Consider the following 14,471-nt stretch of genomic DNA (forward strand, 5'->3'; position numbering starts at 1 on the left):
ATAAGGGAAGTCTTCTCAGCGGAGGTGACCCCTGATCTGCGTATTGAGGGGTGGGGAGTAGGCATTTTCTAGGCAAAGGCAGAGAGAAGGTCTTCCTGGCAGAGAAAACAGAATATGCAAATGGGGTTTGTTCTCTGTGTGGCTGGAGTCTGGAGTTGGGTGATCAGTCTGGGAGGGGTCCGCGGGGCTGGACCCCAGCAGCTGGGACCTCACACCTGGCCTCAGAGGTGCTCAGTGAGAGCTTGTCTCTTTAATAAGCCAGCATCATTTAATTAGAACACTGTTGGTATGATTGTGGTGCATCTCAGAAGGAAACCCTTGTCTGGAGTAGAGAAAAATTAGGAGCCTGTGATTAACACGGTTTACTTTTCAGCAATTGACACAAACATCCTCAGATTCCATTCATGCAGGTCTTCTGAGGGTTCTCAGCGACACTTCCGTTCTAGGGCAAGAACATGTTGGAGCCTTATCTTACCCATAACATGAGTTAAAGGTGGTCTCTGGCCTATAGATAGAGTTGAAACAGGTTTGAAATCTGCGATGTTTTTCTCCCACCGGAGCTGTGGGACGGGGGTGGCTGGGTCTGCAGGAGGCTTCTGGGGGGGCCCAGTCTTGCATGATTCCTGTGTTCACGCCTTTCTGGGGGCTAGGGCTCATGCTGGCGCAAGGAAGCAGATCTGATTTACCCCAGCCGTGCCCCTGCCCTCCAGGACTTCCCAGACTGGCAGAGACAGTGACAGGAACGCAGCAGTTACACTCAGGCTGTAAGACCGAGTCCCTGTCTGTCTGAAGGAATTCAGGCAGGCTTCATGAAGGAGGTAGCATTCTTGATGTAACTTCCTTTTCCCCCTCTCTCCATTCACCCGTGGGATGGTACTGACCACACACAGGTGTAGAAGCTATGTGCAGAGACCCTGGGGCCAGCCTGCTGGGCTTGACCCCAGTCCTACCACTACTAGCGGTGTGGACCTGGGCAAGGACTGCACCTCTCAGGACATCTGTCTCATCACCTGAAGAATGGGGGTAAATAAGAGTCCATAGATCACTGTGTGCAGCCACGACTAAGGAATGCTTGAAGTCAGACCACTCATAGGAAGGGCTTCATGCTTTGTCACTTCGGTCGTGTCTGACTCTTTGCGACCTCATGGACTGTAACTCACCAGGCTCCTTTATCCGTGGGTGGCCTTCTCCTAACCAGGGGAACTTCCTGACTCAGAGGTCGAACCCACATCTCCTGTGGCTCCTGCACTGCAGGCGGATTCTTTACCACTGAGCCACAGGGGCCACCAGTAAGGGCTTCACACATGTTCTATTGTCTTGTGCCCTGTGCTGGACCCAGCCAGCCCTCCAGGAGGTGGGGCGGGGTGGCCAACACGGACACAGAGCCTGCCCTGACCCTCAGGCTGGCCCTTTGCCTGGAGCCTGCCGTGCCCCCTCCCTGGACCCTGCCCAGCCCCACCTGCTGTCCCCCACAGGTGGGCAACCTGGGCCTCCTCTTCATGCTGCTCTTCTTCATCTATGCCGCCCTGGGAGTGGAGCTCTTCGGGAAGCTGGGTGCGTGATGCTGAAGCTGGCCTGGGGGGTGGGCTATGGAACAGGTCTGGTAGTGGAGGGAGGGTCCCGGCAGGGTGGGGAGGCCTGAGACACCCTCCTCCAAACAGACTGTTATGCCATGGTCTCTGTGATGGGGAAATGTTCCCACAGCAAGCCTTTGGGGGCTGGATGAGTGACCCTCAGCCATCCACACCCCCTTCCCAGTGTGAATAGAGGCTTTGGAGACATGCTCGCCTGGGTCCATGGGCACTCCCATACCTGTGCAGAGGACCCCCCACTTGGAACTCCCCCCCCCAGCTGTCTGACCTCTCAGGGAGACCCCTTCCAGTCCCACCTGCCAGTGCCCATCCCCAGTCAGTGCCACCCCAGTAGGCAGAGTGGACAGGCCCAGACTGAGGGCGATGCAGCCCACATCCAGGCAGCCCTGCACAGGGCCAGCTCCAGCAAGCTGGGCTCCTCTGGGCATGAGCCCTTACCTACCTTAGCCCAGCTTCTCCCTCAGAAATTGATACCTGGGTGGAGCGAGGAGCCAGGCTCACCTGAACTTGAGTCTCCACCAGCGTGCCACCTCTCTGAACCTCAGTCTCTCCATCTGTGGGCGTGCACAGCCTGCACACGCCTCTGAGGTTGTCTGAGATGAGGCTGAGAGGCAGCAGCGCAGGGCAGGCCCTGCAGGGGACTCTGCAGCGGGCCAGGCTGACCCCACTCTCCTTCCAGTCTGCAATGACGAGAACCCTTGTGAGGGCATGAGCAGGCACGCCACCTTCGAGAACTTCGGCATGGCCTTCCTCACGCTCTTCCAGGTCTCCACTGGTGACAACTGGAATGGGATCATGAAGGTACACGTGGTGGGCAGGGGAGGGAGAGTCAGGCTGGGCTCTGCCTGCCCAGTGGTCCGTCGCACACGGGGTGGGGGGGTGTGCAGAGCACAGAGACGCAGGGGGACCTACCCACCGCCCTGGGACACAGCAAGGGGGACATGAGGCCAGAGCGGGTTTCTGTCTGCCCTGAATGCTGCGCTGGGATGAGGGCTCAGATTCGAGGGGACAGGACTCTGCCCCGGGGCCAGGGACTCCAGGCACCACTGCTCTGGGAGCCGGGCCCTTGGCTTGGGCTTCACTGCCCATCACCCCGCACGGGTTCCCTGGCTCTGGCCTGCAGTTCAGCCTGGGCTGGGTGGAGACGGGCCTCATGAGGACAGAGATGAGGCCTGTGTCCCAGACCCCCAGGCCTCGCCGCTAGCTCCCTGCCGCATCCCACTCTCCCCCACCCCCGGTGCAGGACACGCTGCGGGACTGCACGCACGACGAGCGCAGCTGCCTGAGCAGCCTGCAGTTCGTGTCACCGCTGTACTTCGTCAGCTTCGTGCTCACGGCCCAGTTCGTGCTCATCAACGTGGTGGTGGCCGTGCTCATGAAGCACCTGGACGACAGCAACAAGGAGGCCCAGGAGGACGCCGAGATGGACGCCGAGCTGGAGCTGGAGCTGGCCCATGGCCTGGGCCCCAGCCCGCGGCCACCCGCCGGAGCCCCAGGGGCGCCCGTGCCCGCCCACGGGCCAGGAGGGGCGGCCGGCGAGGGTGACCCTGAGGGCTGCCTGCGCCGAAGCTGCTACTCGCCAGCCCAGGTGGGCGGGGCCTGGAGAGGGCAGCGGGGTCGCCGAGGGCTGGGAGGGCAGCTGGGCTGGCGGGAGTGGGGCTCGGGCAGAGAGCTCGGTCGTTCCGGGCCCCGTTCGCTCAGCTCCATTTCAGGGGTGACCCTGTGATGTGGGGTCGGGCCCAGGCCACGGGCGGAGAACCAGGAAGGCAGCCCGCGCCCGCCCACCCAGCCATCCCGAGCCGGCCGATAATCCCACCTGTCCCCACCCCGTCCCCGTCCGCCTAGGAGAACCTGTGGCTGGACAGCGTCTCTTTAATCATCAAGGACTCCTTGGAGGGGGAGCTGACCATCATCGACAACCTGTCCGGGTCCATCTTCCACCACTACTCCTCGCCGGCCGGCTGCGAGAAGTGTCACCATGACAAGCAGGAGGTAGCGGCAGCGCCCCCAGTGGAGCTGGGGCCTCGGGTTGAGAGGGTGGGACCAGTCCTGGTGGAGGGCCAGCCTGAGGGGTGAGCCGCTCTGGGTGGAGGCCCGCCAGGGCCAACTTGATCGAGGCTGGTCCCAGGGGGCTGTGGTGGATGGGCCTCCTCCCCGAGCCCAGCCTGGCCTGATCCTCTGCTCAGTGCAGGCCTGTGGTGTGGCCTCATGGGGTGTGAGGCCCTGCTCTGGGCCTGTACACAGCAGGTGCTCAGAAAGGGCGCTGCCCACCATGGTGGTGAGTTGCGGGCGCCAGCAGGAAGCCCAGGCATCACCTCTGGTGCAGTGTGACATCAAGGGGTCACCCAGGACCATCGTCCCAGAGCTCAAGGCCTGAGCACCCCGGAGCTTCTTCCCAGGGCCCTTGCCCTGGTTCCAAGGCTCAGTCCTGCCCTCTCCAGGTGGGGTTTCCCTGATGGGCACTGCAGGGCATCCGTGGCCTTGGGCCTGTCTTGTGCAGGCTCAGGCGGGCCCTGTCCCCTCTCCCCACCCACGTGGGGCCCTGAGCACCTCCCTAGGAGTGTCCAGCCCCCAGGGATCCCCTTCAGCCTGAGGTGACTTCAGACTCCCCAAGGTCCTAGGGGCTCACAAGCACCCCCAGCCCGTGAGGGGAGCCTGCACAGGGCTACAGGTGAGTCAGACCCAGCAGCCTTGAAAGGCATTTGGTCTGCTTGGACCAGCTTTGGTTCACAGCCCTCAGCAGCTCACCTGCCCGCTGGCCCAGCTCAGGCCTGGCACTCTGCCGTCTGTGACATCCTCGGGTCATCTCCCATCCCCAGCCCAGGCTAGGTCCCTGCACAGGATGGACGTGCCATCTGTGCTCAGATCTCTTGCCCTCTCTGACCGCTGCCCTGTGTCTCTCTGGAGGACCAGCCTGCCCCACTGCAGCCCCAGGGGTGACCCGAGGTGGCCCCCTCTCCCTGCAGGTGCAGCTGGCCGAGACGGAGGCCTTCTCCCTGAACTCAGACAGGTCCTCGTCCATCCTGCTTGGCGATGACCTGAGTCTGGAGGACCCTGCAGCCTGCCCTGTCGGCCCCAGGGACGGCAAGGTGAGCACCCAGAGGGCTCCCGGGCAGGCGGATCTGAACTTGCAGCCTGGCCTCCGCCTGCCATGCTGGGACACTGCCCACCATTTAAGTGGCACCCGCTGCATGCTGGGCCCTCATCTCCTGTTGGTCAGATGAGGGCTGGGGACAGAGAGGTGGAGTGATTTACCTGAAGTCACACAGCAACAAGCCAGGGCTCCAATCACAGGATCCAAGTGGCCCTGGCCACTCACTGTAGCTTTGGATGTTTTTGCTGTATTGGGAGTTGTCCCTGGTGGGCACACTTTACAGGGGGACCGGGGGAGGCTGGAGAGTCTAAACAGGTGCAGGCACCTACTGCGTGCCATTCTGTCTGCACTCAATGTGCCCGTCCCCCAGCTCTGTGCATTAGGGGTGATGTGACTCCATTCCACAGGCCAGGGCATGAGGGCTCTGAGAGGTGCGGTGGCTTGTCCTGTTGCACAGCTGGGCACGGTCCCCAACCTCTGCCCTCGAGGTGGTCAGTCTGAGGGAGGCCAGGAGGGCTGGAAGGGCTGCTCTGTTGACCCTGTAGACTCAGGGAGGGGAGGTCTGCCGCCGGGCTTGTGACCTCAAGGCAGAGTCGTTCTTTTTTTTTCTTTTTTAAAGTATTTATTTGTTCATTTGGATTCCCTGGTGACTCAGATGGTAAAGAGTCTGCCTGCAATGCAGGATACCCAGGTTCCATCCCCGGGTTGGGACGATCCCCTGGAGAAGGAAATGGCAACCCACTCCAGTATTCTTGCTTGGCGAATTCCACGGACAGAGGAGCCTGGTGGGCTCCAGTCCCTGGGGTCGCAAGGAGTGGGACACTTGGGTCTTAGTTGTGGCATTCAGGATCTTCACCGCATCGTGTGTGGTCTTTTGTTGGCACACAGACTCTCATGGTGTGTGGTCCCAGTAGCTGCATCGGAGGGCTAAATTGCTCCAAGGCATTCTAGTCGTGATTGCCCAGGCTGCGGGAGGTGCGAGAGCCCCTGGCCAAAGGGAGTATGCAGTGGGCCTCCCCTAAGAGAGTCTCTGTCCCCCTGACCCCTGGCGCAGCCTGGATTTGGCACCACCACCCTCAGGGCTGTCCTCCATCAGCTCCAGGAAGGTGGGGATAGGGGGAGTGGATCTTCCTGGCCCCCTCTGTCCCCCTTCTGGCAGCTGACAGCCCCTGTCCCCCTCCGCCCCCAGCCCCTTCCTGCATCTCCTGCATCCCTGCACTGTTTACCCACACAGGATGTTGGGGTGCACAGTTTCTAGGGTCTGGTGGGTGTTAGGTGGGTGCTGTTTTATTAGGACTCAAAGAATAGTTCATAGGGGGCTCATCTACCTTGGAGGGGGCATAGAGGCAGATTTGAGGCGCATACTGTTCAGAGGAGACCTTGGGCTGCAGGGTTGAAGAAGGGCAGGGCTCAGGGAGTGCCAGGAAGGAGAGCTGGTTACCAGAAGGAGTGGTTCCTCTCTTATTTATGGATGTGGAAACTGAGGCTCAGCCACGGGAAGGGACCTGCCCAGGGTCACGCTCACAAGGGGGCTTTGAAGCTGCTTGGTCTGTTTTCTGGTGCCTTCACCAGCTTAGGCTTGGCCTTTTTACTGGCCAGGGTCTGTACCACTTGGCTACAGAGACAAAGAAGACCCTCAAGAGTCTCAGGGTCACAAGGGGAGTAAGTGGGGAAATTGCTACCTGCCTGGGACATCAGAGAGGGCTTCCTGGAGGTGGGGTCCTTTCACCTCCAGGAAATTTTGGAAGATGATGATTGCTGGCCAGGTGAAGGAGGTGAGGAGAAGGCCGTCCCAGGCAGTGAGAGCAGAGAAGCAAAGGGGTGTAGAGCAGGGGCATGAAGGCAGCTGTGGTGGGCTATTCCCCCCTCCACCATCCTGCCCCTTCCACTTCCCTTTCCCTGTAGGGCGAGCCTGACCCGCCTGAGCCCATGCGGGTAGGGGACCTGGGCGAATGCTTCTTCCCCTTACCCAACACGGCCATCTCATCGGGTCCGGAGAACTTCCTGTGCGAGATGGAGGCCATCCCATTCAACCCCGTCCGGTCCTGGCTGAAACACGAGGGCAGCCAAGGTGAGGGTGGGAGCCCCGCCAGCTCCCATGGCCCTGATCTCGGGTGTTGGCTTCAGAGGGAGCTGGCTGAGATTTTTCCTTAGCAGTTTTGCCTAGACTATTACATCGAGTCCAGAAAGAACCAGATGGTTAATTGACAATAAAAGATAGGAATCTCAGGCCTGATAGAACAATGACAAAAGACCAGGAGCCAAATAATACAGAGAGATGAGATCATAATTATACCAAAAATCTGGGCTAATGGATGATTCACGCTGAGTGTCCTGGGAGCCGTGGGGAAAAAGGAAACAGGTTGGCACACACAGCTCTCATCAAGCAGAAGGCAAGCTGCCTAATTATTGAAGCGTTTTTCTAGAGCTGAATTTGAGAGGTGTTTATCCCACAAGATTGTCACACAAGGTGATGCTGAACAGCAGAGAGCCTGTGGTCCTCAATAGCTCTTTCGTACAAAGCCCTACCCTCAGTGTCCTCTGTATGCACTTTGGGCTTATGGCTGGGCTCTGGGCTTGAGGACAGAGGACTTGACTGGCCCATCACAGGTTCACCTTCACCTCCAGTCTCTCTGGAAGGTGATGGGATCTGGCTTCATAGTACTGGCTGAGGAAGGGAGGCAGAAAGACGAATTCATCAGAAGAGGGGCCCTGAGATCCTGAGCCCACCCCACGTACTCTTCTGGGAGGAGGCTTGGCCTTGAGCACCTTCCAGGAGCTAAAGGTGGAGTGACTCTTCCGAGGACCTTCCTAAAGCTGATGGCCTCTGGACTGGATATGATGGCTGAGATGCCAAGACCCCAGACCTCCTGAATCAAAAGTTAGGGCACGGGACCGAAGAGCCTTTCTGATCAGATGAAGTCCCATCTTCTTTACCTAACCTTTCATTAGCATTTTTCCTGAAATAAGATGACATAGATGAGGAATCCCCCTTACCTGGAGACTTTCGCACTTCCATCCTCATCCTGGAAGCCACTGAGGGGGCCATGGGCAGAAGTTGCTGCCCCCCACCTGCTGAACTGTCCCTGCTCTCATCTCCACCTCACCTTCCCTTTGCCCCCTCCATGCGCAGCACTCTCTGCTCTGCTGTGCAGCGTGGTGCCCACCTGTGTGCTGTCCTTGGGTGGGGGCCCCCAGGCCTGGCCAGGCCCCGAGGGTGTCAGCACTGGGGAGCGAGTGTCTTAGTGAGCACTGCTGTTCATGGGGCTTGAGCTCCATAGCTGCCTCTTGCTCTTACAGCCATGTCTCCACTCCTCGAGGTGGGCAGCTGGTCCCCATTTAAAGGGGAAGGAACCTAGGGGGCCTTGAGCCTGGGTCTGCTTGGCTCCAGAGACTGCCATCGCCCAGTGCCCATCCTCCCAGGGCTCACAAGGCAGGCTTGGTGTTTCTTGCTCTCACAATGGACTCCAAGGCTCAGAGAGGGAGGCTCGCCCGTGGAGTCACAGCCAACTTGTCAGGGGGGCCCTTCCTGCCAGCCCACCCTCAGGGACCCACAAGCCTGAGCCTGCTCCCCTGCCCCTCTCCTCCCTCCCCAGCAGCACCCCCGAGCCCTTTCTCCCCGGATGCCTCCAGCCCACTCCTGCCCATGCCGGCCGAGTTCTTCCACCCTGCCGTGGCTGCCAGCCAGGAAGGGCAGGAGAAGGGCGCCAGAGCCGGGACCCTCCCCAAGATCGCCCTGCAGGGCTCCTGGGCCTCCCTGCGGTCGCCAAGCGTCAACTGCACCCTCCTTCGACAGGTACAGTCCCTCCCGGCTCTCAGAGCTCTCCTGTCAGGGGACATGCGAGGGGGATCTTGAAATCCAAGGTGAGGGAGGAGGGAACGGGGCCCAACCAAAGGCACCAGGCAGGGCGATGCCAGGGACACTTGGGAAAGGGGCATAGTGGTGAGACTGGAGGGAGGAGGTGACAGTAGAGGCTGATGAAGTGGACAGGGCTGGGTCCTAGGGCACCTGGGGACAGCAGAGTGTGGGGAGTGCCCAGGTGGGGGCCCTGGAGGAGACCTGGGCTCTAGCTTGAGGGGACAGGGAGGAGGGGGCGTTGGGAGTCATTGCATGGTGGGGTGGGGTGAGGGGGTTGGGGCGTGATTGCTAGGAATGGAGGTCTCGGTCTGCAGGGCCGCCTGTATTGAACTGGCCAGGGCTGCCACCTGGGCACCCCTCAGGGCACAGAGCAGAAGGGTCTGCAGACCTGACATCCCTGGTCTAGGGTGGGGATGGGGGGGAGTGGGGGCGGGGGAGGCACAGTGCAGGAGGCATAGTCAGCCCAGGGCTCTTGCAGCTACTTGTTTGCCCAGTGACTGTTGACCCCAGCTACCCACCAGCCAGGCTATAGCCGGCTGCAGGGTGAAAAAATCCCTGCCCCCCCGGGGGTTTACCGTCTAGCGTGCTGCAGGGATGTGCCAGGAGAAATGATCAGAATAAATGCACAGGAAGTATAGTGTGTTTGGCAGTGGTGTGGGCCAGGGAGAATGCTGCGCGGGAGAGGGCAGGGAGCTGGGCGGCGAGTGGAGTGCCAGCAGTTCAGGTGGAGGCTGGGAGGGCAGTGAGCCCTGACACAGGTGTATCAGGGAAGAGCTTTCCAGGCAGAGGTGCAGGTGAGGGTGCTGGGTGGGGTGGGAGGAGCCAGGCGACTAATGGGGGAGAGAGGTCCTACAAGGATGGGGTGGGGCCCAAGGGCTTTTCCTCCCAGCGAACTTGGATCCCCCTCTGCTGGGTGCCAGGGTCTGACTGGGGTCTGAGCAGGGTGACACTGGTGGCACCCTGAGGACCAGGCAGTGGGGGGGGGGGCCCAGTCGGAGGCTACTGCAGGGACCACCAGGAGGGCCACCCTGCAGCTCAGACAGCGGGAAAGCCTCACTAGGCCGGGTGTGTTCCTGAGGGGTCGGAGGGGCTGGAGGGGGTGTCCATCGGGGAAGGGGAACACAGGACGGCCCCCCGACCCCCTGTGGCCCTCCCCGCAGGCCACGGGGAGCGACACGTCGCTGGAGGTCAGCCGCAGCAGCTCGGCGGGCAGCCTGCAGACCACGCTGGAGGACAGCCTGACCCTGAGCGACAGTCCGCGGCGAGGGCTGGGGCCGCCGGCGTCCGTCCTGGGGCCCCGCTCCGGCCCGTCGCCCGCCGCGCGCCGCCGCCCGAGCCCGCGGGGCCGGGGCGCGTTCAGCCTGCGCGGGCTGCGGGCGCACCAGCGCAGCCACAGCAGCGGGGGCTCCACCAGCCCGGGCTGCACGCGGCACGACTCCATGGACCCCTCGGATGAGGAGGGCGCGGGCGGCCGGGCCGGCGGGGGCGGCGGGGGCGCGGGCAGCGAGCACTCGGAGACCCTCAGCAGCCTCTCGCTCACCTCCCTCTTCGGGCCGCCGCCCCCGCCGCCCGGCCTCCCGCCCGCGCGCCGGTTCAGCAGCGCCAGCAGCCTGGCTGCCGGGCCCGGCCGCCCCCGCGCCACCGCCGCCCCCGGGCCCCGCGGCCTGGCCCGCAGCCCCTCCTGGGCCGCCGCCGATCGCCGCAAGGACCCGCCGCGCCCGGCCGAGCCGGCCGTCCCCCGGGGCCCGGAGGCCCCCGAGCCGCAGCCCCCGCCGCCGCCGGGGCAGCAGCCGTCCGGGGACGCCGCGAGCCAGGGGAAGAGATGAGGGCCGCCGCCCGCCCGCCCCGTTTCACCTTTCTTTACCTCAGGAGCCAGGGGCAGACAGCAATACTTCGTCCAGTCCACCACCTGGACCTGGGCGCCGCGCCGGGGGGCCGCCGTCGGGGCGGGAGGAGCAGGCCCCCCCACACATCCCTGGTGGCCGAAGCTCAGAAGGGCCCAGCTGTGGTCCTGCCCGTGCGTATACGTGTATACATATGCATATACATAGAGAGAGACAGACATATATATTTATTTTTTCTACCGAGAGCTTATGACTTCCAGAAAGTGCTAAAGTTGAGCATAGCCGGTGGGGGCCCACTCCGGGGGCACTGGCGGCAGGAATTTCTGGTGTCTCCCTCCAGGGTTGAGAGTGGCTTGGAGAGGGCTCTCAGGCCTCTGAGGGTCCCCACCATGGCCGGGGAGACAGGCCCAGAAAAAGAGGTGGAATTCAGGGTGCATTTTTTCCTTTAAAGAAGAAACGCTGCTAAGATCCCGCCCCTCTACATGTTGGGGTGTCTGTCTTGTTCCTGACCGTCTAGTTGTTGTGACAGTCCTTCATAGATGCCCCAGAGCACACAAACTCTTAGTCAACCAGTTAGATGTCTTTCTTTAGAAAAACCAGGGGTGAGTCCTGGTATTACTTTTAGGACGGGGTGGGGGTGGAAGGTGGCTCCACGACTGAGCAGGGTGGGGGGCCTCACCTTTAGGTGAGGTTCCAGGGGCTTTTGCCCCCAAGGAGCTGAGAGCAGCAGGGCTGCAGGAAGGAGAGGGACAGTGGAGGATTAATCAGATGAGGTATTTTGAGGTCAAGGGAACCCTCCTGGTCTGTGCTGGTCGGGCTGTCCCCTAGGGCTCCTGGGTTCTGACAATCAGTGGCCGGTTACTTATTGCCTTTTACCCCCACCCCAGGGTGGACCCTGAGCCACGGCCATTGCTGAAGGTTGTACACACCCCTCCACCCTCTGTCCCCTGACCAACTCTGCTCCCTGTCCCCCATCTTCCATGGAGTTCAGGGTAAAACAGATCTGACAGGACCCTAAGTAGGGGTAGGGGTACCTACCTGGGCCCTGGGATCAGCTCTGGCCCCTGCACCTTCCCATGCCCGCCTGGCACCTGGAGACCCACATCCCCACATCCTCTCTCCCTGCTGCCTGCCTCTGAGTCTCTGTTTTATCCCCCTTCCCAGCTTTCGCAAAGCTGCAATACTTCTCAAATGGGTTCCCAGATGGGTATTTATTTGAATAGTTTTGCATTTATTTCAGTACTTATTAGGGAAAAAACCCAGTACATTGGACCCATGACGTCACATAGTGCTCAGATCAAGGCTGGGTTTTGAGCAGTGAATGGACTTGAAGTCATTTTGAGGAAGAAGGCTGGGTCATGGTGATGCAGTGATCTGCAGACACGCAGAGGTTGTGGGGTGGGAAAGGCCGAAAGCTGGGGACTCACCACCCTTCAGCAATAACCAGGCCCTCTGCCGGTGTGAGAGCCTCTCAAAGGCTTCGGCTGGCCCCGCTGAGGGGCCCTTGACCTTGTTCCCAAAACCTGACCTTAAAGTGTTTGGCTTTGGGCTGGGCAGACAGGTTTGGGAGAAAGGTCTTCTTGACAGGCCCTGAGTCTTCTGGGTGGCAGAGGGACCCCTGGGGTCTGGGCATCGTGCAAAGGGAGGAGGTAACATGGCCTGCAAAGCCTTTCCCCAAGAGCTGGTAGGGGGAAGGGTTGTTTGGTCCACTTCACACCTGAGAAAGCCAAGGTCCACCCCAGCGGGTGAAGGGGCCACCCCAGGGGAGCAAAGCTCTGCTCCTCAGAGCCCGGGGAGCAAAGAGGCTGGGGCGCCGTGGGCGGCCAACCCCCGAGTACCTGAAATGTGAAACAGGGACCCTGTGTTTCAAAGCAGGTGGATTCGGAAAGTCACAGCCGGGCTGCGGGCCTCTGCTGGCAGTGGGGGGAGTTGGGCCATCTTGGTGATCAGTCCTGGACTTGCCCCTGAGCCTCTGGAGCCTCCCTCTCCTCACCTGAAAGTGTGATGGTGGGCAGTCCTCTTTGAGGGGTCGCCGTGAGGCCACACAAGGCAGTGCCCGCACACTCTGCACTCTCCCAGGTGGCAGCCTCTGGGGAGGGGTTGGCTGGGCCTGGGGTCATGTTCCCTCCTGCCCCCAGGGGCCCATTGGCTGGAGGCAGAGGCTGGGCCCTAATCCTGAGCTGCTTGCTCCAGAGAGCCTTGCACTGGCCGCCTGGCCATGCTGATGGTTTCATCACGGGGGTGCTTGCTCGTCTGGGGAAGAAGAGGGTGGCGGGTAGCCACTGCCCGGGCTCTGCCTCACCCTCCCTCCATGAGCCACGCCGGCCCCAGCAATCGAGGTGGAGGGGAGGCCGCACGCACAGTAGGTGTGCCCGGCAGCGTGTTCCTGGAGGGACGTGTGTGCCAGGGGCTGAAAGATGGCCAGTGGGGCCTGGGAGGCCCGTGTGGAGGGTGGGTGGGGTTCAAGGGGATGGCGTCTGACTCCGGTCAGCAGCCCCCGTTTTCTGGGCTCAGGTGTCGTCGGGCGGCTCTGAGCCGCGTGCAGTGCCGCTCCACGCACAGACCGGGGAACTGGCTTTCCTGGTGTCACCGGGTTATCAGTGGCTGGGCACGGAACACATCTTGGGTGTGTCTGACATAAAGCCATCCTTTTACTGGGATCTGTGTGACCTCAGAACAAGCAGACACGTGGGAAGAGTGATCCAGCCGTCACTTGAGTGATGGTAGGAGGTCTGGTCAGAGCAGGATGTGTCTCAGAGCTGAACACGGAAGATAGAAGCGTTGCCCGAGGGAGTCGTGAGAGATGGGCTTGTTCCTGGAGGGCCTCAAATGCTGAACCCAGGCTCTTGGTCCTGTTCCTGGGAGTTACAGGTGATAGGGGACGAGGGAAGCTGTGGTTGGCTGGCCAGGACAAGCCCAAATGGCTAAGGGTTGGGTGATTAGCCCCTTTGCCCTCTCTGATCCCGAGGCCTGTCTATCACAAAAGCACAAACCTACCCTAACCCACGTGGCCTGGCCCTGAGGAGAGTGGGGACCCTGGTGCTGGACACCCCAAGCTGTGTGTGTGCAGATCTCTGCAGGATGGTGGCTGGCAGGCACCTCAACACCCCTATACAAAGGGACCCAAGACCAGATGGGACATGGCCTGCCCTGGCCAAACCCTTTTCCTGTCCTCTTGCCAGGCCTGCTCCTGCACCAGGCAGCCCCCTAAAAGTGGACCAAATGTGCACAGTATCAGCCTGTCTGCCTGTCTCCCCACTCCCCAATTCTTCCCACTGGAGCTTTCTGTTTCCAGGGCCACCTCTGGCCCCCTTTGCTGCGCTGTGTAAGGGCTTGGGGTCTTAGAAACCGCTGTTTAGCCCAGATACACATACTCTTTTTGTCTTTGTGCAATAATCAGTGTTCCTGGCAGAGCCTGGGTTGAGCCAGGGTTTGAGGAGGAGACAGGCCGCCTCCTCCTGGAAGCCCTCCACCCAGCCCTGCTGCTGTGACTATCGCACTCCCAGTCGCTGCACAGTTTCTATGGTGTGAATAAACTTCCCTCCTAGTTGCTGATGGCGCTGGTACCTACTGGCCCAGACCGCCTGGGGTAGAGAAACCAAGTGGCAGGCGCCACCAGTGTTGTTTTGAATAAAACCCGAAGCCTATTTCAGAATTTTTCTGTGTGTCTGGGCTGTTCTTTCCCTAGTGGCGGGGGTGTTGAACTGGGGGGTTTCCCGGTGTGGGGGTGGGTGGGCGTGGTGGTGGTGATGTGTTTATCATGCCCAGGCTGCGGGGCCTGGGGTGTCTGGGACCTAGAGACACCCACAGAAGGGTCCTCTCCTGGCTTGGGTGTGGGTCGAGGGCTGCTGCTGGGCTGGGGAGGAAGCAGAACCTGGCTTTGTAGTGAAGACGCTGGACCCGGGTGAGAGAGTAACAAGATAGTGCCATCCACTTACCTGGGACTGTTACCTAAAGTCATACTGTGGGTATTTTCAGGACTCTTGGTTCAGTTCAGTTCAGTTCAGTCGCTCAGTAGTGTCTGACTCTTTGTGACCCCATGGACTGCCGCATGCCAGGCCTCCCTGTCCATCACCAACTCC

At 61.0% G+C, this 14,471-nt stretch overlaps 1 protein-coding gene across 1 annotated transcript in view; it reads left to right on the plus strand.

Moving 5' to 3' along the window:
* CACNA1I (calcium voltage-gated channel subunit alpha1 I) overlaps nucleotides 1-14,044 on the plus strand; it is a 128,118-nt gene extending 114,074 nt beyond the window's left edge. Inside the window, exons 30-37 of the mRNA XM_027968131.3 lie at nucleotides 1,476-1,554; nucleotides 2,272-2,393; nucleotides 2,836-3,180; nucleotides 3,438-3,584; nucleotides 4,559-4,681; nucleotides 6,592-6,757; nucleotides 8,286-8,482; nucleotides 9,706-14,044. Coding sequence (XP_027823932.2) covers nucleotides 1,476-1,554; nucleotides 2,272-2,393; nucleotides 2,836-3,180; nucleotides 3,438-3,584; nucleotides 4,559-4,681; nucleotides 6,592-6,757; nucleotides 8,286-8,482; nucleotides 9,706-10,371 — 1,845 coding nt within the window. The 3' untranslated portion in view covers nucleotides 10,372-14,044. The remainder of the gene's footprint in view (nucleotides 1-1,475; nucleotides 1,555-2,271; nucleotides 2,394-2,835; nucleotides 3,181-3,437; nucleotides 3,585-4,558; nucleotides 4,682-6,591; nucleotides 6,758-8,285; nucleotides 8,483-9,705) is intronic.
* Nucleotides 14,045-14,471: the final 427 nt, after the last annotated feature.

The sequence above is a fragment of the Ovis aries genome, chromosome 3 (assembly GCF_016772045.2).
Source record: "Ovis aries strain OAR_USU_Benz2616 breed Rambouillet chromosome 3, ARS-UI_Ramb_v3.0, whole genome shotgun sequence".
NCBI lineage: Eukaryota > Metazoa > Chordata > Mammalia > Artiodactyla > Bovidae > Ovis > Ovis aries.